General features: G+C 41.2%; 1 protein-coding gene across 3 annotated transcripts; it reads left to right on the top strand.

The window, feature by feature from the left end:
• Nucleotides 1-3,085: 3,085 nt before the first annotated feature.
• LOC120019431 (myosin heavy chain, fast skeletal muscle-like) lies at nt 3,086-23,719 on the top strand. Of its 3 annotated transcripts, none has more exons than XM_038962731.1 (39): nt 3,086-3,309; nt 3,691-3,825; nt 4,088-4,244; nt 4,716-4,743; nt 5,008-5,122; nt 5,245-5,337; nt 5,513-5,573; nt 5,775-5,873; nt 6,210-6,313; nt 6,737-6,875; nt 7,160-7,278; nt 7,442-7,591; nt 7,686-7,856; nt 8,111-8,414; nt 8,740-8,804; nt 9,139-9,226; nt 9,343-9,460; nt 9,610-9,733; nt 11,838-11,974; nt 12,512-12,767; nt 12,953-13,195; nt 13,504-13,680; nt 13,777-13,922; nt 14,390-14,480; nt 14,800-15,189; nt 15,311-15,437; nt 16,671-16,789; nt 17,903-18,099; nt 18,240-18,423; nt 18,549-18,714; nt 19,030-19,154; nt 19,341-19,649; nt 19,871-20,074; nt 20,232-20,357; nt 20,495-20,665; nt 22,415-22,519; nt 22,600-22,695; nt 23,133-23,264; nt 23,589-23,719. In XM_038962731.1, exons 1-39 carry the CDS (start codon nt 3,094-3,096, stop codon nt 23,607-23,609), a joined length of 5,808 nt encoding a protein of 1,935 aa, XP_038818659.1. In that variant the 5' UTR covers nt 3,086-3,093; the 3' UTR covers nt 23,610-23,719. The 3 variants fall into 3 exon arrangements, with proteins under 3 accessions (XP_038818659.1, XP_038818666.1, XP_038818651.1); XM_038962738.1 differs by having other exon boundaries at nt 3,679-3,825; nt 5,008-5,101; nt 8,746-8,804; XM_038962723.1 differs by having other exon boundaries at nt 3,679-3,825.
• The last annotated feature ends 275 nt before the right edge of the window (nt 23,720-23,994 follow it).

Genomic DNA, 23,994 nt, shown 5'->3' with positions numbered 1-23,994 from the left:
AAGAAAATCAATGGGGTCCCCCCTGGAGTTCAGGGGTCCTCGGCACATGCCGGGTCGGTATTCGGCCATGATTACTGCAAGTTTAGATAGAAAAAGGGTGGTCAAAATACCAGTGACTAACTTACCAATCTAAAAATTGTTAGCTGACATGGCTAATTGAGTGATTGTCAGTGACTGACATAACAAGAGAAAAACTGCTGATGCCACATTTATAACTTGCACCTTACTACACTATTGTAACTCTTAACAGTAAGTTGAGACCCCGACCTAATCCCCATAGCAACCCCTGGGGCCCGCTTAGCGACCGCATATATCACTTATGTTTGGAGCCGGCCCTGCAGGTGTACATATTACATTTTTGCATATTAAAATAACTTAATGTGAATGTTCTCTCAACATACAAACACGTCAAGTAAATATATTGTCTAATAACAGTGGCATCTGTGCCAGAATTTGGCGGTGTTGGCAGATATATCAAACAATAAACCTTGGCTGTCGTGAAGACGAGAGCACAGTCCAAGAAATGAAAAGGCTTTGATGGGGTCCTTCCAGATGGTCACCCTGCTCAACTAGTGTATTCAGCAGATATGGGGCTTCTTGTACTGATGTGCTGGGTGGACACTGAACCTGAACAAACAGGGTGTATTCAGTGAGGTGAAATGTTCTGAACATTGCTGATAGAAACGTATTGAATAAAGCTGACATTATTCCCTATTCTACCTGACAGACAGTCATATCTGTTCTTAACAATACATTTCTATCTGAACGTTCTGTAAGGTTTCACCCTATTGAACATTAATTTAGCTGCACCGTATTAGACACAAATATCTTAAAGGACTAATTGAATGTGAATGTTTGAAAGCAGAAGAGATGTGATCAACATTGAAGAATGTGAAATAACTGACTTCAAAAAATAACTTGCTCAATTACTTAAAAATAATTTCTCTCGACAAGTTGCTAGAGCTGTCTTTTAGAAGGATATAAACACTGTAATGTAACGGATTCATATAAATGTATTGTAAATGTAAAGAAATGACTTTATTGTAACTATTCATTTTATATCAGTTTTATTGAAGCCAGCTCAGCTGCTAAGCGGTTAACTTCAGAGTGTAATTCAAGTTTGAGGCAGCTATATCACTGTCAGCAATATGAGTGGATAAGATTATTGAAATACTGTACTGGTCATAAGAAGATTTAACCAACTGAAATGTGAGACAAATAGAACAAGCCTACAGCATCTTCAATATATCAAACTGTAGATAAAAACAACACATTCAATTTATAGGTTTTATGAACTGAAATTGAAATGTTTCTTTTTAATAGATCATACTGTAGATAAATAACACATTAGATTTAACGGTTTTATAAGCTGTTATTGAAAGCCTAAAAGTGTCCGTTCTAGCTTTTAAATATTCATTTAATATGGTTCCACAGGGGTGATACATCAAATTAAGCAAAGCACGAGGTAACGGCCAACTCCGTCACAAGCATGAGGTGAGGAGACAGTTCCGATGTGTTTACAAGCTAAATAATATAAATAACAGGTGAACATATATATAAAGTTGTTGATGAGGATTAATGCCACTAAAATGTAATTAAATAAGGTCAGATTAGATTTAATGAAAACTATTTTAGTGGTGGTGGGGCAACATGGACTCACTCCATTACACTATATGAGGTTCAGTAGAAGTATCATTGGGATGAATTTGATAAATCAAACTTTTGATATTGTCATAATTATTAGTAATGACATCTCATTTATGTTATTTAGTGAAATTCAATTCAGAGACAAATATGACATTAAAAAGTCATGTAATGGGAGTGTGGTGCTCCTGGAAGTGGGAGGTGCTAGTGAGACACAGACACACAGAGGTCTCTCCTACAATCCATGTCCTTCCCCAGAGTGGTCCATAATTAACTTTTGCTTGGTTAGCACTTCCAACCAGATATAAGGAGGCTGAGGCCCCAACATCCATAAGTCAGATACCTTCTTCCTCTGTGGTAAGACCTCTACACCTCCTTATATTTTTACATTTGTCTCATCTTTGCACTCAGCATCTGAGGCAGTAGCTAACTGCACTGTTTGAAGTGACTTCTGCATGTCTCTTGTAAGATTTGATAATATGCAATCAAATGTAACATTTGTTTTTTACTTTAAATGTTTTACTTTAAATCTCAAATTTTCTTTTGTTTGTAAATTGAAGGGTCTAGAATGTAACTGGGGTTTCAGCGATATTCATTTTAATCAAATAAAAAAATAGTAGTAAAGTTTGTTGTCACTAGGAAAATGAACGTTACCAGTGGCACCTCAGCTCCTGAGTGGCGCAGCAGTCTTTTATTTCACCTTAATTTAACCAGGTAGGCTAGTTGAGAACAAGTTCTCATTTGCAACAGCGACCTTGTCTAAGTCACTGCATCTCAGAGCTAGAGGCGTCACTGCAGGCCCTGGTTCGATTCCGGGCTGTATCACAACCGGCTGTGATCGGGAGTCCCATAGGGCGGCGCACAGTTGGCCCAGCGTTGCCCGGGATTGGCGGGGTTAGGCTGTCATTGCAAAATAAGTATTTGTTATTAACTGACTTGCCTAGTTAAATAAAGGTATAAAAGTTGAATTGGACATGGCTGTAATGATTGAGATAAATGCTTACTAGCCCTTCTGGGACTAAATGATGAGGCTTTGGATCACAGGAGGATGGTGGTACCTTAATTGGGGAGGATGGGCTCGTGGTAGTGACTGGAGTGGAAAGGGTGGAACGGCTTCAAATACATAAAACACATGGTTTCCAGGTGTTTGATGCCATTCCATTTGCTACACTCCAGTCATTATTATGAGCCGTCCTCCCCTCAGCAGCCTCAACTGGTTTAGACTTGTGCGTTTTCACAACACTCTCATGTTTCACAGGGTCCTCTAAGAAGTACACATTCATCTGTAGGAGGGGAAAAAGAAGGTGAGATACGGTTTGACTCTTCAAATAAAAAGTGATGAGAATATTCTGTTAGAGATACTACTCACCTAACTCTGTTGACTGGGGAGGAAGCACCACAGAGTCAATAATGTTTCTTGTTTCATCTCTTTCCTAGTTATCCGTCACCATGAGTACGGACGCTGAGATGCAAATCTACGGCAAGGCTGCCATATACCTCCGTAAATCTGAGAAGGAGAGGATGGAGGCACAAGCCGCACCCTTTGATTCAAAGAATGCCTGCTATGTGGCAGACAAGGCGGAGCTGTACCTTAAGGGTTTGGTCACTGCCAGGGCCGACGGGAAGTCTACTGTGACAGTCACGAAACCTGACGGCACTAAGGAGGTAAGCCTGATCTGAAAAGTATTAAAGTTTGTGCAATTACTCAATTTCTTGAAAAATCATCGAAATGATCAAAAACATTTCAATATGAAATCTTTAACAAAATATATATTATGAAGCATTTCTTGTTTTTTGTAAGCAGAATATAACCTTCAAACACATCATCTTTAACGCAGCTACTTAAAAATGGCATAGATTTTTTGTTATTGACTAGTCAAGAATCACCAGATATGTGTCAGTGGGTGATAACAAAGTAGTTGGATTAATGTGGATATGCATTTTTTAAATGATTAAACTTGTATTAAATGAGCAAAAAGCATTCAGTCATGTCCACTTTGATCTGCGTGTAAACTAGATTTCTGACTGTTTCAGGAAGGAAAAGAGTTCAAAGATGCAGACATCTATGAGATGAACCCCCCTAAGTACGACAAGATTGAGGACATGGCCATGATGACCTACCTGAATGAAGCCTCTGTGTTGTATAACCTCAAAGAGCGTTATGCAGCATGGATGATCTATGTAAGAAACCTGCACATACAAACTCACACACACACATGAAAATAATAAACACACACATACGTGAAGATAATAAACACACACATACATGAACATAATAAATTCACACATACAGTGCTACACATAAATGAATGGTAGAAACCAAAACATATCAATACAGTAGACCCACATCAGTAAACCAAAGTACACCCACATCCTCACATAAATCCAGGTAAAAGTACATCTGACTTTACTAATCTCCTAAACTAATTATGCTTTCATCCAGACCTACTCTGGGCTCTTCTGTGCCACGGTGAACCCCTACAAGTGGCTCCCCGTATACGACACAGATGTTGTCAACGCCTACAGAGGGAAGAAGAGGATGGAGGCTCCACCCCATATCTTCTCCGTCTCTGACAACGCCTTTCAGTTCATGCTGATTGGTACAAGCTCCCATGGATGGATGGATAAATGGATGGACGGATGGTTGGATGGATGGATGATTGGATGGATGGATGGACGGAAGAATGGATTGTTGGATGGATAATTGGATAATTGGATGGATGGTTGGATGGATGGACGGATAGATGGATGGACGGACGGACGGATGAAAGGATGGTCGGTTGGATGAATGGATGATTGGATGGATAGACAAAGGATGGATGTTTGGTTGGTTGGATAGTTGGATGGATGTCCATTAAGTGCTCATGGATAGATGGATGGATGCATCAATGGAAGTTAAAATTTACTTCAGAGCGGTATCTACTGTTTTCTAACAGTTTGCTGAGAATATCTGATTTCACTACCCTTGAATGGAAAATGTTCCAAATTGAAATTCGTGGTGATGCTTTGAATTAAATAATGTCCCCTGAATGTTGCTTGAGTATGATAAGTAATGTGTTTTTTGGTTCCAGATAAGGAGAACCAGTCCGTCCTGATTACGTAAGTTGTTTACTAAAATGTCACTTGAGAAAGTGTTTCTATTATAATAAGTTGGGTCACTTGGTGTGATGAAATACATGACACTATGAATAGATTAGAGCATTAGGTTATGTGTAATAATGAGTCAATGAGAAGGAGTATTTGTTAAAGACTTATGTCGGAACACAGGTTAACAGTGTATTTTTCTATGCTCTTTCTTAGTGAAAGCCAATCTGACACTCAAACATGTAACTAAAACCCCTCTTTCTCTGTCATATAAACCAGTGGAGAATCCGGTGCAGGAAAGACTGTCAACACCAAGCGTGTCATCCAGTACTTCGCCACCATTGCAGTGTCTGGTGGAGAGAAGAAGAAGGAAGTTGACCCCAGCAAAATGCAGGTAGGTTGTTCTTATGTTTGCCTTCTTATTTCAGTTTGGTTGAATCATGTTTCAAGAAAAGTGATCAATCGAGAAAAATGTGCTTTACCAGTTTCTGAGCAACTTGTGTTTGTCTCAATCAGGGGTCTCTTGAGGATCAGATCATTGCAGCTAACCCTCTGCTGGAGTCTTACGGTAATGCCAAGACAGTGAGGAACGACAACTCGTCACGTTTTGTAAGTATAAATGGCACACTGTGGAAGTTACCATACATAGGAAAATTGTAATTCACTAGTTCCCTATTGTTATATCAACAATTTTCCAACAAACTGTAACAGTTAAAGGTGTCTATCAAAGTAAAATGTTAGATTATTTTGTTGGCCTATTTCTAACCCCCATGCTCTACTACAGGGTAAATTCATCAGGATTCACTTCCAAGGTGGTAAACTGGCCAAAGCTGACATTGAGACATGTGAGTTGGTTTTGATTGTTTCTCAATGCTTGTTTCTCAATGCTTTCCTAAATTCACACAGATGAAATGTAATGTAAATGTAAATGTAATATTATAATCTCTCTCTCTCTCTCTCTCTCTCTCTCTCTCTCTCTCTCTCTCTCTCTCTCTCTCTCTCTCTCTCTCTCTCTCTCTCTCTCTCTCTCTCTCTTTCTCTCTCAGACCTGCTGGAGAAGTCCAGAGTGTCCTTCCAGCTGCCCGATGAGAGAGGCTACCACATCTTCTTCCAGATGATGACAGGCCACAAACCTGAGCTAGTTGGTACGACAAAGTAGAGATTCATGGGAAATTATTCACACCCCATCTATGGAACTTATAAAAATATGTCATAGCCCGCGCAAATAATGCTATTACAATGATTACATCCAAGGTAACAAGGCATCTAGACATTTGGAAGGTCTTTGGGAAATATCTATCAAGTAATGCACTGTGATGCACTAGTCCACAAGTCTCAGTCTCCTCTTCTGATGCTATTCATTATATACTACATGTATCCTTGAGTCCATCTATTGAGTAAAGGAGGGGGGAGATACTGTAAAGGTAGGAGAGCAGAATTCTAAGAGATTTAGCTGACAAGCTGTTCTCCGTTGTCCACAGAAATGTCGCTCATCACCACCAACCCCTACGACTTCCCCATGTGCAGCCAGGGTCAGATCGCTGTGGCCAGCATTAATGACAATGACGAGCTGGATGCCACAGATGTGAGTCAAACAAAGGGTTAACCAAACTCTTAGATATGGAATGGATAGGACCACCATACACACTGAATGTACTGTGCAATTCCAACTTAGTGGCAGCTGGGAATTTTTATGTATTTTTTTGTTTAATTCTAAAGCCTTGTGTTAGTTAGACATGTGCCTCAAGGAACTCTTCATGCCTTCACACTTCGCCTTGAGGCACATACATGTAAGACATCCACAGGAGAGCACCACTAAGTGTCCTGTGGAACTGTGAAAACTCCTTTTGTGTTGCCATCTACTAATGTGTTGGCCAAGCGTTATCATGTGGAACAGAGAAGCCATTGAAATCTATCCATCCCATTTGTTCTGCAGTGAGCAGCACAGAACTGTAGTGTAACTGACCAAAACTAGTTCATCACTGTTGTACTTCATCTGTAATGCCAGGATGCCATTACCATCCTGGGCTTCACTAATGAAGAGAAGATCGGCATCTACAAGCTGACAGGAGCTGTATTGCACCATGGCAACTTGAAATTCAAGCAGAAGCAGCGTGAGGAGCAGGCCGAGCCAGACGGCACAGAGGGTGAGTCCCACATTAAAAAAATATATAATATGTAAAGTATTAGTCCCATTACCAGTCCCAAACATAGAAACAGAATGCCTAAGATAGACAGTGCCACATGAAAATCAGGCAGGAGATCATTTTTGGAGAACAGGTACAACCTCCTCAAATGATTTGAAGTTATGGATGTGGGTGAATCAAAACCTAACCCACAAAGAAGTTATCCAAACTATTTTAGCCAGTTTAACATCAGAAAAAAAGTGTTCTTGTGTCCCTGAATCTGTTGTTGTTGGTTCTCTCTCCAGTGGCTGATAAAATCGCCTACCTGCTGGGCCTGAACTCAGCTGAGATGTTGAAGGCTCTGTGCTACCCCAGAGTGAAGGTCGGCAACGAGTATGTGACCAAGGGACAGACTGTGCCTCAGGTAAGGCAGCCAAACAAAGCTTTTACCATTCTCTGTGGACCGGAATTATTTTGGGGACGAGTGCATTGCTTTTTTTGAATAGTGTTATTGTTTTCCCAAAATTATTATTATCACCAGACACGGTCAATAGCTAATGTATTAATTTGAGGTATTATCATTGCAGGTTAATAACTCAGTCAGTGCTCTGGCCAAGTCCATCTATGAGAGGATGTTCTTGTGGATGGTTATCCGTATCAATGAGATGTTGGACACCAAGAATCCAAGGCAGTTCTATATCGGTGTGCTTGACATTGCCGGGTTTGAGATCTTTGATGTGAGTATGAGACCAGAACAAGACAATTAGATGTGATTGAGATGGATTACAGTCTTGTATGATGAAATGATCCCTTTTAAAACTCCATCAACAGTACAACAGCATGGAGCAGCTGTGCATCAACTTCACCAATGAGAAACTGCAACAGTTTTTCAACCACACCATGTTCGTCCTGGAGCAAGAGGAGTACAAAAAGGAGGGAATCGTCTGGGCCTTCATTGACTTCGGCATGGACTTGGCTGCCTGCATTGAGCTTATTGAGAAGGTAAGCTGTCTGTGAGGATTATAATGGACCATTTTAGTGGACCGTAACAGCAAAGCTCATATGGAGCGCTGTTTGATATCTCATATGAGCTTTCTGTATCAGTGGTAAAATGTATCTGACTGTTGAGATCTCAATATGTTTTCTATTATGTGCCTCTAAATGAATATAATCCTATAATAGCATGTTTACTAAAGGAATTAATGTGATCCTAAATGGAAATATCACTAATTTGATATACATCTATTTTCGTAAAGCCATTGGGCATCTTCTCCATCCTTGAAGAGGAGTGCATGTTCCCCAAGTCTTCAGACACCACCTTCAAGGACAAGCTGTACTCCCAGCATCTTGGCAAAACACAGGCGTTTGAGAAGCCCAAGCCTGCCAAAGGCAAGGCAGAGGCCCACTTCTCCCTGGTGCACTACGCCGGAACTGTGGACTACAACATCACTGGGTGGCTGGAGAAGAACAAGGATCCCCTGAACGACTCAGTTTGTCAACTGTACGGGAAGTCAGGAGTCAAAATTCTGGCTGCCCTGTATCCTGCCGCACCACCTGAGGGTAAGACTAGCATCACGTCAAATCATTTAATTACGCACTAGCTACAATTTTCTTTAATGTCTTTGAATATATCACAATTTCTCAAGGTTTATCACTGGGTTAATTTACACATACAATAGGTGTTATTCTACACAATCTCACTGGCAGCATTTGCCTCTAGATAAGTGTGAAGTTAACCAGAGATTCTCTGGTTTATAATTAGTGTGCTTGCTGAAGACAAGACCACTCTAGATTTCTTACATACTATTATTATTATTCTATTTATTCCACCCGCTCTAGGAAATGTACTTTTCTAGTTATCTTTTACTTTTCCCCATTTTAACAGATAAAGCCAAGAAAGGAGGCAAGAAGAAGGGTGGTTCCATGCAGACAGTGTCCTCACAGTTCAGGGTGAGCTTTTGAAATGTGTAGATTCAGTCCTTCAAAAGGTGCATTGATTAGTGTAACAGTATAACTTTAAACCGTCCCCTCGCCCCGACACGGGCGCGAACCAGGGACCCTCTGCACACATCAATAACTGACGCCCACGAAGCATCGTTACCCATCGCTCCACAAAGGCCACGGCCCTTGCAGAGCAAGGGGCAACACTACTAATAGGTTTCAGAGCAAGTGACGTAACTGATTGAAACGCTACTAGCGCGTACCCGCTAACTAGCTAGCCATTTCACATCCGTTACATTAGCATAAATGATGTCTGAGAAAATGGTTTGTAACCCCCTTACAGGAGAACTTACATAAGCTGATGACCAACTTGAGGAGCACTCATCCTCACTTTGTGCGCTGCCTGATCCCCAACGAGTCAAAGACTCCAGGTACAGGAAATATTGAGTTAAATATGTCATCTTATCAGTACAGTATCAGTAACCTTAACAATCCCAATCTTTAACCTGTTTATGAGTATTAAAAGAGACTTGTTTTGTTTTACCAGGTCTGATGGAGAACTTCCTGGTTATCCACCAGCTCAGGTGTAATGGTGTACTGGAGGGTATCAGGATCTGCAGAAAGGGCTTCCCCAGCAGAATCATCTATGCTGACTTCAAGCAGAGGTATGTGCACACAAACACAACTGCACACAAACACAATCACAGAAAGATCTGCTCCAAGGGTTTTCCCAGCATCAGAAAAGTCTTACCTGTCATGTAATATAACCAACTTATTACAACTTGACATACTTTAAAAATGTCTCCTCATTCAGGTACAAAGTACTGAATGCCAGTGTCATCCCTGAGGGCCAGTTCATGGACAACAAGAAGGCTTCTGAGAAGCTGCTTGGGTCCATTGATGTGAATCACGAGGATTACAAGTTTGGACACACCAAGGTCAGTCAAAAAACCCCAGTAAAAGATGACAACAAAACACAACTACTATGATCATTTAAAATCTCTTCAGTTGGTATACCCATTATTTTATTATTATTTCTTCTTCATTTAACTAATGGAAAAAGTGGAAAATCATTGTGGTGTTTTTTTCTTCAAAGTCATACATTACAAGTTTGGAAGAGAAACTAAACTCATTATCATGTGCATGGTGTTAGAGTGGTATGGCTGCAGATATCTGTATCGGTGTACATTATTTATCTACAGTGCCTTCAGAAAGTATTCACACCCCTTGACTTAAAATAAAAATTGTGTGAAAAGTTGGGATTTAAATGGATTTAATTGTGATTTATTGTCAATGAGCTAACCAAAATATTCGAATGTCAAAGTGGAAGAAAAATTCTAGCATTTGTAAAAAACAATTATGAAAAATAAAACACTAATACGTCTTGATTATTCAACCCTCTGAGCTAACACATGTTAGACTTCCTTTTGGCAGCGATTACAGCTGTGAGCCTTTCTGGGTAAGTCTCTAAGAGCTTTCCACACCTGGATTGTACAATATTTGAACATTATTCTTTAAAAAATTCTTCAAGCTCTGTCAAGCTAGTTGTTGATCATTGCTAGATGATGTGTCTGTTTTCAGCCATTTTCAATTCTTGCCATATATTTTCATGCCAATTTAAGTCGAAACTGTAACTTGGCCACTCAGAAACATTCAATGTAGCCATTTTCAATTATTGCCATAGATTTTAATGCCGATTTAAGTCAAAACTGTAACTTGGCCTCTCAGGAACATTCAGTGTCGTCTTGGTAACAACTCCAGTGTATATTTGGCCTTCTGCTTTGGGTTATTGTCCTGCTGAAAGGTGAATTTGTCTCCCAGTGTCTGTTGTAAAGCAGACTGAACCAGATTCTCCTTTAGGGTTTTTGCCTGTGCTTAGCTCTACTCCGTTTCTTTTTATCGTAAAAAAAACGAACTTGTTTTTATCAACAACAAGCATACCCACAACATGATGCAGCCACCACCATGCTTGGAACAATGAAGAGTGGTTCTCAGTGTTGTGTTGTGTTGGATTTGCCATAATGCGTTGAATTCAGGACATAAAGTACATTTCTTTGCCACATTCTTTTGCAGTTTTACTTTAGTGCCTTATTGCAAACAGGATGCATGTTTTTGAATATTATTAATCTGTACAGGCTTCCATTTTTTCACTCGGTCATTTACGTTAGTGTTGTGGAGTAACTACAATTATGTTAATCCATCCTCAGTTTTCTCCTGTCACATCCGTTAAATTCTGTTTTAACGTCACCATTCGCCTCATGGTGAAATCCCTGAGAGGTTTCCTTCCGCTCTGGTAACTGAGTTAGGAAGGATGCCTATATCTTAGTATTGCCTGGGTGTATTGATACACCATCCAAAGTGTAATCAATAACTTCACCCTGCTCAAAGGATTAGTCAATGTGTTTTTTTACCCATCTACCAATAGGTGCCTTTCTTTGCGAGTCAAGGGGAAAACCTCCCTGGTCATTGTGGTTGAATCTGTGTTTGAAATTTACTGCTCGACTGAGGGACCTTACAGATAATTGTATGTGTGGTATAGAGATGAGCTAGTCATTAAAAATCATGTTAAACACTATTATTGCACACGGAGTGAGTCCATGCAACTTATTGTGAGACTTGTTAAGCACATTTTTACTCCTGAACTTATTTAGGCTTGCCATAACAAAGGGGTTGGATACTTATTGACCCAAGATATTTCAGCTTTTCATTTCAAATTAATTAATTTGTAAAAATGTGTCTAAAAACATAATTCCACTTTGACATTATGGGGTATTGTGTGTAGGCCAGTGACACAACATCTCAATGTAATCCATTTTAAATTCAGGCTGGAAAAAGTTCAGGGCTGTGAATATTTTCTGAAGGCTCTGTACAACAGTACAATAACTAACAACTTAGAAACAACATATCACATGGTTTGTTTGTAACCATTGCAAAGTTAATGTTGTTTAAATCAATCTAGTGGTGTTGTTCCCCTCTTCTGATTCAACCCTTTCTATCTGTCACCATCTGTGGTTCCATTGACCATGTTAACCTGTGTCTCAGGTGTTCTTCAAAGCCGGTCTGCTGGGTGTCCTGGAGGAGATGAGAGATGAGAAGCTGGCCTCTCTGGTCGGCATGGTCCAGGCTCTCAGCCGTGGATTCCTCATGAGGAGAGAGTTTAGCAAGATGATGGAGAGGAGGTGAGGAATAGTAGACATCTTGGCAAAGCTTTCTGTCAACCACCTGTATCTAATGCATTATGATTACATACTGTATATGCTGTGAGTTGTTCAGAATGAGAAAGTACATCTTATAATGGTCTACTAAAGCTTTTGGGTTCATTCATTTAGTCCAGAAATGGATGTGGCAACTAAGGATTCTAGCTTTATAGTTGCAGTTTGGGATTTGGCTGTTAAATTATCATATAAATTTGTGATATTTATCCATTCATTCTTGAAGAACATAAAATTCCTCATGAGCTTAGCATGGCTGTCAGTCGTTGCATCTAGAGAGCTGTCTATGAGTTTAAGATGGGTTACATTTCCCTACACCGATTCCTCAGCTGTATACAAAAGGGGGCAGAGGATTTGTTGTTCTTTTACTCCGACTTCAATTTCACGTTGAATTCACGTTAGTTGACAACTCAACCAAATGTAAATCAAAACAAAACGTTGAACTGACGTCTGTACCTAGTGGGATGTCACTCACCATGCCACTATATCCTTTCTGTTGAACAGAGAGTCTATCTTCGCCATCCAGTACAACATCCGCTCATTCATGAATGTGAAAACCTGGCCATGGATGAAGTTGTACTTCAAGATCAAGCCCCTGCTGCAGAGCGCTGAGACTGAGAAGGAGCTGGCCAACATGAAGGAGAACTATGAGAAGATGAAGACAGACCTGGCCAAGGCTCTGTCCACGAAGAAGCAAATGGAGGAGAAGTTGGTGGCCCTGACACAGGACAAGAACGACCTGGCGCTCCAAGTAACATCTGTGAGTGAGCAACGACCTACATGAGGGCACATTTAAACACACATTTACACACACACACAGGCACACTGTTATTGCCCATGATATTTATATATTTCATGATTTGGTCCGACATATTTGACTAAATGACGTCTATATTTTCATACACCAAATTAGGCCGCTGATTTTTTCTTCTGTTCTGAAACCAGGAAGGAGAGAGTCTGAACGATGCTGAGGAAAGGTGCGAGGGGCTCATCAAGAGCAAGATCCAGCAGGAGGCCAAACTCAAAGAGACAACCGAGAGGCTGGAGGATGAGGAGGAGATCAATGCTGAGTTGACTGCCAAGAAGAGGAAGCTGGAGGATGAGTGCTCTGAGCTGAAGAAGGACATTGATGACCTGGAGCTCACCCTGGCCAAAGTGGAGAAGGAGAAGCACGCCACTGAAAACAAGGTCTTCCAAACATTAATCAAGTCAAAACATAGCTTAACAGAAATGGAAATCAAGTTGTATTATGGGTGCAGGAAATATTATGACACAATAGTAGAACTTCAGCACTCCCCACAGTCATTGCATGTTCTACTCCCCCTCATTTATGACTTCCATTCAGTACACTGGCATGGTGTTCACTGACATCTAGTGTTAAATCTAGAATACAGTAGTTGTTGATGCAGTTCTAATCTAAATGTAATGAACGCAATATATAACAAATTAAATCTCCTCTTTATGGTGAAGTATAATTATGTTGTGGCCATTTACAGGTTAAAAACCTGACAGAGGAAATGGCGTCTATGGATGAGAGTGTTGCCAAGCTGACCAAGGAGAAGAAAGCCCTCCAAGAGGCCCACCAGCAGACACTGGATGACCTGCAGGCAGAGGAGGACAAAGTCAACACTCTGACCAAGGCCAAGACCAAGCTGGAACAGCAAGTGGACGACGTGAGTGGAGTTTGACATTTTGGCCAAGATAGCATGTAAGATGATATTATCTTCAGTTGTTTAGATTTGAACAATATATGTGTTTTTATCTTATAGCTTGAGGGTTCTCTGGAGCAAGAGAAGAAGCTCCGTATGGACCTTGAGAGATCCAAGAGAAAGCTGGAGGGAGATCTGAAACTGGCACAGGAGTCCATAATGGACCTGGAGAATGAAAAGCAGCAAGCTGATGAGAAAATCAAGAAGTAAACACAAACCTATGAGTACAGTATTATCTGCTATAATTGTTGTTTTTGTCTAATTCTTGTAATTGTGAATCAGCATATTCATGTGATTCTTAAAGGGATACTTCAGGATTTTGGAAGCCCTTTATCTACTTCCCCAGAGCCAAATGAACTCGTGAATACCATTTTTATGTCTCTGCATGCAGTTTGAAGTTGCTAACTGTTAGCGCAATGACTGGAATTCTATGGTAACTGCTAGCATGCTAGTAAGCATTGGCTTGCAAAACTACTTCTAAATTCCTTCATACTGGATGCAGAGACAAACAACTGGTATCCACAAGTTCATCTGACTCTGGGGAAGTAGATACAGGGCTTAATTGCCAAAATGCTGAAGTATCCCTTTAAAAGCAATGTGAACGGTTTGATCCTCTACCTTTACACTATCGAACCGAAACTAACTCCGCAATCGGCATATTTGTTTTTCTTAGGAAAGACTTTGAGACCACTCAGCTCCTCAGCAAGGTTGAGGATGAGCAGTCTCTGGGAGCTCAGCTGCAGAAGAAGATCAAGGAACTTCAGGTATAGTACAGGATATAAGCTCCAGTACAGAAAAGCACAGACTTGAAAAACATTATTCTGGTAGCACAAATTTTTCCCGGTGGATTCTGATGGCTGAATAGGTTGGAAGATGGTGCTTCTTGCTAGTGCTTCTTACAGTTGTAAAGATGGTGCTTCAAATGGTAGTTTGGTTCCTGTATTGGACACTCTACTGAATATATTAACTGTCTTTGTATTAACACATTAATGCAAAATATACATACTATTATTATTTAGTGAGGTTCAATTGTTTCAACTGTATTGTAGTGTTCATCCCCCCTGCTCCTGCCCCCTGTTCTAGGCCCGTATTGAGGAGCTGGAGGAGGAAATTGAGGCTGAGCGTGCTGCCAGGGCTAAGGTTGAGAAGCAGAGGGCCGATCTCTCCAGGGAACTTGAGGAGATCAGCGAGAGGCTGGAGGAGGCCGGAGGCGCCACTGCTGCTCAGATTGAGATGAACAAGAAGCGTGAGGCTGAGTTCCAGAAGCTGCGTCGTGATCTTGAAGAGTCCACCCTGCAGCATGAGGCCACAGCCGCCGCTCTGCGCAAGAAGCAGGCCGACAGTGTGGCTGAGCTCGGGGAGCAGATCGACAACCTGCAGCGCGTCAAGCAGAAGCTGGAGAAGGAGAAGAGCGAGTACAAGATGGAGATTGATGACCTCTCCAGCAACATGGAGGCCGTCGCCAAGGCTAAGGTGAGTAGTAATGTTTTGGTCAAGCAGTGTTGAGGAGGGTCAACTACATTACCATTCAACTGAACTGAAGTTGACAGGATTCCCATATATAAAGTAATGATGGAACATGTTTCACTAACAGGGCAATCTGGAGAAGATGTGCCGTACTCTTGAGGACCAGCTGAGTGAGCTCAAGACTAAGAATGATGAGAATGTTCGCCAGGTCAATGACATCAGTGGACAGAGGGCCAGACTCCTGACAGAAAATGGTACCATCAGCAATGAACAACAAACTAATGCTTTACTTCAGTAGAACACAATAAAATGTGTTGGGGGATTTATGTCCATAGTCCACATTAGTGCCGGTCAGTGATATTTAAGATGAAAGCGGGACGATTATTGTTTTTTAGGAGCTTGGCCTTATTTCTTTTACAGCATATTGGATGACTCTTTCATATTCGATTCATCCAGCTCAATGTAACATTGATAGGTTTAGAGTACTACATGATAGTCAAATGTTCCATATACCCATCATGAGGTTGCTACAACCGAGCCTATGAATGACAGTTTACAACGTATGTGCACAGGTCGAGAGAAACATTTGAGTAATCGAGATGAGAGACCGTGATACATTCAATACTGCCTTGCACACTCTTGCCTGCACCTAGCTGATCTAGGTTGTAATAATTAGTCCAACAGTTGCAAATGAGAGTTTCTATTGGACAAATTCAGGTATGTTATTCTAATTTTGTTCTATTTGGTTCCGTTTAAGAAAGGTTTTCAACAGAATGTGCGGAATGAATACTACCCTGATCACACGCAAACACAGTTCACTTTCATAGAAACCACATACAAACAGCATGATCATTTTGCTCGTTGTATAATTCCTTCTCGCATCTACATGCTCTCCTCGTCTCACCTTTTCCCTTCTGGACTTCAGTGCAAAACACATCAGCTGTCTATGATCAGTCGAAAAAAAAACGTCATTCTCTTGTCCTTTGATTGAGTGGACAACATGTCAGTTCATGCTGCAAGAGCTATGATAGGTTGCAGTTCGTAGTCATTATTACTGTGTAAGTCTATGGAAGGGGGTGAGAACCATGAGCCTCCTTGGTTTTGTATTGAAGTCAAAGTAACCCGAGGAGGATGGAAACTAGCTGTTGAATGGAAACATGGCTACACCATGGTGCTACGCTACAGAGTGCTGTTGAGGCTACTGTAGACCTTCATTGCATAACATTGTGTTTTAATCAATGATTTGGTGGCGTGAATATATTTGGTATAGTTTTATCTAACTTTTTTAATGTTTCACTATTTTTATTTTTATTCATTTCACTGAGGATGATGGTCCTCCCCTTCCTCTTCTGAGGAGCCTCCACTGGTCCACATAGTTTCTACTGTGCTATTCACCACCGAACAACATTGCCCATGATACATTAAAATACATTTTCAATCTTATAAAACAAAGAAATCATTAACAAGATATCCCTCTATCCCTGCAGGTGAGTTTGGCCGCCAGCTGGAGGAGAAGGAAGCCCTGGTGTCTCAGCTGACCAGAGGAAAACAGGCCTTCACCCAGCAGGTGGAGGAGCTGAAGAGGGCGATTGAGGAGGAGGTCAAGGTAAGGGACCCAAAATGGGCTCCACGTCCACAGAGTTTAGAGCAGGGATCATCAACTAGATTCAGCCGCGTGCTGATTTTTTTTCTTGTGAGGATGGTCAGGACATAATTACAAATAATTTGTGGACTGCAAATTGAATGCAAGAAGCACAAACAGATATAATATTTGACTAAAACATAATTTCAAACCTTGCTTACATTTGTATGCGAACCCATACAGGGACATAATACACCCCCCCCCCCCCCAAAAAAAAATCTGATGGGTCACAAAGTATGTGAGGGTGGCTGGGGGTGCGGTCCTGAGGAGGGGTAGGCCCCAGTCCTGAAGTTGGAGATTTTTGCATTTTTCAAACACCTGAAACAGCTTTTTCCTGCAATCTATAGCCATAATATTTATACTTAATTAATTGTAAAAAAAAAAACATATCTAAGCATACCTCTTCAGCTGTCTGTGTCTTCCCTTTTTTAAAGAAACTAAATATGCTTCTCTTCATCTCTGTTAAAATCTGGGTAAAAGATTGAAAGGAATTTGAGACTCATTCAGTACATTTAGTTATTGCTTGCTTTTCTTAAGTCTACCAGCCTTTCCAGCAGGCATGCCAGCTAAGATAGTTAGACAAGCTAGCCACTCTACCTTGATTGATAGCCTGAAATGGCTTCTTGGCAGCTAGTTATGAGGTTGGGATTTTGGGAACCTACAGTGTCTGGGCTGACTAAAGCCAACTTCAGAAAATTGCAAGGTAACTAGTAGTATTAAAGAGATACAACAACAGGACAAATCTGAGGGGGCACATGCCCCTGTGCCCCATATGGGCATGACGCCTCTGATGATATATATCTGTCTGTTGTGCATGGGAAAACTTTGGATTGGATTTCCAAAAATAATATCACTTGGAGCTGATTTGTTGGTGTTTTTACAGTCTTTTACGGTCCCCCTGCCCAAAAATGTATTTTTTATTCAGAAAACGTGAGGGGCCAAATAAAATCGCGGCCTTCCAGCTCGAGAACCCTGGTTTAAAGACATATCTTGATATACATGGTGACTACACCACCCTCAGAGACTTCTACTATGATTTGTTTGACTCCAATCTCTCTTTGTCTTTCTCTCTCACAGGCTAAAAATGCACTGGCCCACGGTGTTCAGTCTGCCCGCCATGACTGTGACCTCCTGAGGGAGCAGTTTGAGGAGGAGCAGGAGGCCAAGGCAGAGCTGCAGCGCGGCATGTCCAAGGCCAATAGTGAGGTGGCTCAGTGGAGGACTAAGTATGAAACTGATGCTATCCAGCGCACAGAGGAGCTGGAGGAGGCCAAGTGAGTCGCATGGAACAGCAAAAACTCAAATATGGTGTGGATGGTGAGGGTGGTAAGGAGCTCTGAGAAAATGTGAGATCAACAATATGTATTGTAACATTTGTTTTCGCAACATAAAACCATCCTCTGTTGTCTAACAGGAAGAAGCTGGCCCAGCGTCTGCAGGAGGCTGAGGAGACCATTGAGGCGACCAACTCCAAGTGCGCCTCCCTGGAGAAGACCAAGCAGAGGCTGCAGGGAGAGGTGGAGGACCTCATGATTGACGTTGAGAGAGCAAACACATTGGCCGCCAACCTCGACAAGAAGCAGAGGAACTTTGACAAGGTGAAAATGAATAAACCTCACCTTAGGCTGATATTTACTGTCTGCTATATGATCAATTGTAGCATATTTTGGAATCAAAACTCTTCATCAACGACTTCTAATGAAAATTCCATGGATTCTCCTAGGTTCTGGCAGAGTGGAAGCAGAAGTATGAGGAGGGCCAGGCTGAGCTGGAAGGAGCTCAGAAGGAGGCTCGCTCTATGAGCACTGAACTCTTCAAGATGAAGAACTCCTACGAGGAGACTCTGGATCATCTGGAGATTCTGAAGAGAGAGAACAAGAACCTGCAACGTAAGCATTTGACAGCAGTTCTATTTGGCTCATGTTTGACTAGTGTTTTGAAAATGGAGGGAACTGCAATCATCAAAACTACTATTATACCATTTCAGATTTTCATGTACAGTTCAAAATATATTTATTTTTTAACCTGTGATCACTATTCCTTTGAACAACCAAAGGATGTGGAGGGTAATTAGATTTGCAAGACCATATGAAGTGCTGTTAATTAATTAACGATTATTATGATTCAAGGTCAACTTCAGTACATTGACATATCCACTTAAAATCCCCCAAGTCTAAACTGCTCCTGTGTGTCTGTGTGTGCAGAGGAGATCTCTGACCTGACTGAGCAGATCGGAGAGACTGGCAAGAGCATTCATGAGCTGGAGAAGGCCAGGAAGACCGTGGAGACAGAGAAGTCTGAGATCCAGACCGCTCTGGAGGAGGCTGAGGTACAAACTACAGCTGTTTGATGGGGAAAGCAGTGTTAAACTAGCCAACGCCAGCTACAGGCTAATGCTCCCTGTAATGGTGTTTAGTGTAGTCATATATATACGGTATATATATATATATATATATATAATTCCTACATCCAAATGTATTGAACACAATTAGCCTGACTGCTTCTGTTTGTCCAGGGAACACTGGAGCACGAGGAATCCAAGATTCTGCGTGTGCAGCTGGAGTTGAACCAGATCAAAGGTGAGGTGGACAGGAAGATCGCTGAGAAGGACGAGGAGATGGAGCAGATCAAGAGGAACAGCCAGAGGGTGTCTGACTCCATGCAGAGCACCCTGGACTCTGAGGTCAGGAGCAGGAATGACGCCCTGAGGGTGAAGAAGAAGATGGAGGGAGACCTGAACGAGATGGAGATCCAGCTGAGCCACTCCAACAGGCAGGCCTCTGAGGCCCAGAAACAGCTGAGGAACGTCCAGGGACAGTTCAAGGTAAAGGGACTGGGACATCAGGTTCAAACACCTGAAAATGGAGTGGGATTTGTTTGTGAATCTGTAGAAAATAATAGAACAGAGGAATTGAATAGATTGAACTATATACTGTAGAATGGGAGGGATATTGAGTAAATTCTTCCCAATGAACATTTCTATCACCCATCCTATCACCCCTCCATCCACAAGTCCTAATGAACGTATGTCATTGTGAACCCCAGGATGCCCAACTGCACCTTGATGATGCCGTCCGCGCTGCAGAGGACATGAAGGAGCAGGTAGCCATGGTGGAGCGCAGAAACGGCCTGATGGTGGCTGAAATCGAGGAGCTGAGAGTTGCTCTGGAGCAGACAGAGAGAGGCCGCAAAGTGGCTGAGACTGAGCTGGTAGACGCCAGCGAGCGTGTTGGACTGCTGCACTCCCAGGTATGGATCAAAGCCATTTCTAATGAAACTCAACCAAGTATACCGTTTACACACACCTGGAATTCGACAGTCTTTGCTTTTAGATTTTCAGAATTTCAGCCTTGTGACTTGTAAGTTCTCTTGAGAGTCAAACAAATCATCTTGTTTCCTCCTTCAGAACACCAGCCTTCTGAACACCAAGAAGAAGCTGGAGACTGACCTGGTGCAGGTGCAGGGAGAGGTGGACGACATCGTCCAGGAGGCCAGGAATGCAGAAGAGAAGGCCAAGAAGGCCATCACTGACGTGAGTACTTGAATTACATCAACTTGATTTGTCCTCAAGGGAAATGGTAGCTGGGCTGGTTAACCACAATAAAGATGTCAGAGGGATGTTATGATTTGTGCCAATTGGTGCATTAATTAAACAAACTACCATTCCAGGCGGCCATGATGGCTGAGGAGCTGAAGAAGGAGCAGGACACCAGTTCTCACCTGGAGAGGATGAAGAAGAACCTGGAGGTCACAGTCAAGGACCTGCAGCACCGCCTGGATGAGGCTGAGAATCTGGCCATGAAGGGAGGCAAGAAGCAGCTCCAGAAACTGGAGTCCAGGGTGAGTTACCAGCAGGGGGGATTGGGGTGGATTGAAAGACTGATTGCTGGACATGCTTTTTATCCTATAAAGTCATATACACTGGATAGGTACAAATTAGGGTTAAGTGCCTTGGACATCAACACAATTTTTCACATTGAAGGCTCAGGTATTTGAACCAGCAACATTTAACTGCTAGGATACCTGCCACCCTAAACCACCTAGATCAAGGGTTCCCAAACGTTTTGACACGGGACCCCTTTTGTGATAGAAAATTCCTTAGGGACCCCCTCATAATATCAGAATACAATTCCTACTTTAGAGTTCAGTAAAAATAGCATCCAGGTAGTTTTACCACAGAGTTTCTAAACCCAGAGGTGCAACATTGAAAGACTTCCGGGAATGTTTGCGATTCAGACCAGACCAGGGTTTGAGATGTCTATAGGAGAAGTGAAAATTTCATCCTTGGTTGTTAATTTTCTTGAAATCTAAAGGCAAGACCTAGACTCGAGTAAATGTATTAAGATACTGGAGTGCATCTTTAAGTAGCTGAAACTGTCATTACTACAACCTAGTGAAAGTAACAAACTAACGCGTTTTAATTTTCATCAAAAACAACTATCTACCGAAGGAGTTCTTTTGACCGCATGAACATGTGCAGTTCAGCACAACCGTTAGACCCGATGTTTCTGTGCATGAGCTTAGGGATTGTCTACAAGTCTCTTGCTATGACTTCTCCAGTGCATGGCTGGACTAATCATGTCTCGGCCCCTGGGAAAGAACATTTTAAAGTCACCTTCTGGCATCAGAAACAACATTTTGCAGTTTTAAAACAAATGTTCAGCTATTCTACACATTTTTCCTTTGGACAGAAATAACATTTTGTAATTTTAGAGCTAATTTCTTGAAATTCTACACATTTTGCCATGTGGCGGAGAGAAAATGTAGCAGTTTTAAAAGCTTAATTCAGGATGTATTTATGTTCAAAATCAACATTTTGGGGAATATGTTACACTTATTTAGCGGAGTTGAGAAGAATTGTAGCCAAGACCTTAAAATAAAGATATACAAATGTATTAATCTAGTTGCTTCGTTCCAGCTTGTACAAAAGTCCTGGCAGACTTCTTCTAAACTGCCATTTCATTCATAATAATAATAATAATACAAATTCTAAATAAATATCAACACACGATATAATATACTGTACATGAATCAAATTCATCTCATTGTAATTTTTTGTTAGGCTTCATCTAGTTACATTGTTTAATTTCTCTCTCTAGATCGCTAGCTACTTGACTCATTCACTCTGCTGCAAAAGGGCCGTTGCTAGGGAAGCTAGCGTTGCTATGTGTGGCTACCAGCTAGAAGGCTAAATTAGCTTGTAGGCTAGCGGATTTTCATATGTTCATAAAAACGTGAAAAAACAACATAAAACCTTAACAAACATATGTACATACTCTGGAAACATTACTTTAATATGGTGCTTTCCCACTTACCTTCCAAATGAATTTATGTCGGTGCTTCTGTCTCGCTTTTGACTATCAATATTCATAACATTTGAAATGTAAATTCCACTTTGGGAACCACTGACCGAGAAAATGAAAAGTTGTTATAATTATAGACCCCTTCAATAAAAACTGTAAATAGTACATAGGAACAGACAACAATTGTGCCTCCTTGACTAGGTAGAAGATTACCTGTGTTACAAAGATTCGTTACATCTGATTTCAACAGCTCAAACAACTGCCTACGTAATTTTTTTTCACAAAGGTGCGTGAGCTCGAGACTGAGGTGGAGGTCGAGCAGAGAAGAGGTGTAGATGCTGTCAAGGGAGTCCGCAAGTATGAGCGCAGAGTCAAGGAGCTCACTTACCAGGTAAGAGAAAGTACATTCTTCACACAGACAGGTTTGTGTATATAATTATGGGGCATTGATCATTTGATCTTCTCTCACAGACTGAGGAGGATAAGAAGAACGTTGGCAGACTTCAGGACCTGGTAGATAAGCTGCAGATGAAAGTGAAGGCCTACAAGAGGCATTCTGAGGAAGCGGTGAGTCACAGACTTAGTCAAATACTCTGAAAGCAGACATTCAAGAAGAAAAATTATAAAACTTAATGTCCATAAAATATAGTTTGAAGTAAGTGTTGCTACAGCACATCAGTCAACAACAACAATTGATAGTGCAAGTAATTGCTGATGAAATTATACACATTTCTGAGTGCCTCCTATGTGTTACCAACTTAAAGAAGAGGGGTTGAATATTAATTTGCTGGTCTAGTGATCGTGCTGGAGGCAGCGGTTTGATCCCCCGTTCTGCCACTCACTTTCTCTGCTCTATCATCTATCTCCCTGTATACATTGTTATCCTAAATCTGTTATTTTATTTTTATTTTTAAATACCTTTAAAAACAGAATATTCATTTACTACCTGAAGCTTCAAACTTTAAATGCTGATGTTCTGCTCTCCCTCTCTTCTCTTCACCCAGGAGGAAGCAGCCAATAGCCATATGTCTAAGTTCAGGAAGGTTCAGCATGAGCTGGAGGAGGCTGAGGAGCGTGCTGACATCGCTGAGACTCAGGTCAACAAGCTCAGAGCCAAGACCCGTGACTCTGGAAAGGTACAGAACTGCTGCTAAACCTGTACCTGACTCATGTTCAGATATGACCACATTATCACCACCTATGATTAATTATTCACAGAGATCAATACAGACCTTTTACACTCAACTGTATTAAAGATCTGTAAGAAGCACATGTCAAGTAGGGCAAAAAAACAAGATTAATTCAATCTAAGCTGGTACTTAAAAGTTGAAATATTCAAGCTGAGCACCGAGTCTTAGAATACTTGTTCCATTATACAGTGTTCTTTCCAAGTGTTCATAATATATTTATCATGTTCATTATTATTACTGATCCATTATATTTTTTCTTTCTTCTTACAGGGAAAAGAAGTTGCTGAATAAACAAGACCAAAGTATTGAAGATCAAAGTCTTACCATTTTCCTGTGTTTCATAAAATATGATTTTCATGGTGAAATGTTGAGCATTGATTAAAAACATGTGGATCTACATACACTTCCTTTGTGACTGTGGACTTATTACTCAGCAAACAGCTTTTTCATACCATAATAATATGGTACTTTCATTAGACAAGCAATCTGGGATTCCAACAACAACAAAGCAGTCACTTTTTTTGGTAAACATCTGAGGGATGAGGCTGGAGAAATGTAACCATTCTCAAATTCATAGACTGAGCTATGGATGTAAGAACTGACCATCCAAAACATCACAATTATAGTTTTAACCCTTTACACCTGCAGAAATTGGCTTATATGGACTGGCCCAAAT

Source organism: Salvelinus namaycush, chromosome 2 (genome assembly GCF_016432855.1).
Source record: "Salvelinus namaycush isolate Seneca chromosome 2, SaNama_1.0, whole genome shotgun sequence".
In the NCBI taxonomy this organism is placed as follows: Eukaryota; Metazoa; Chordata; class Actinopteri; order Salmoniformes; family Salmonidae; genus Salvelinus; species Salvelinus namaycush.
This window is presented reverse-complemented; position numbering and strand designations above follow the sequence as displayed.

Coding starts and splice junctions, on each gene's coding strand:
- LOC120019431 (XM_038962723.1), top strand. CDS start 3,094: ATGAGTACGGACGCTGAGATGCAAATCTACGGCAAGGCTGCCATATAC. Junction 18,100..18,239: donor GAGGAGCTGGAGGAGGCCAA/GTGAGTCGCATG, acceptor GTTGTCTAACAG/GAAGAAGCTGGCCCAGCGTC. Junction 20,075..20,231: donor TTGGACTGCTGCACTCCCAG/GTATGGATCAAA, acceptor TTCCTCCTTCAG/AACACCAGCCTTCTGAACAC.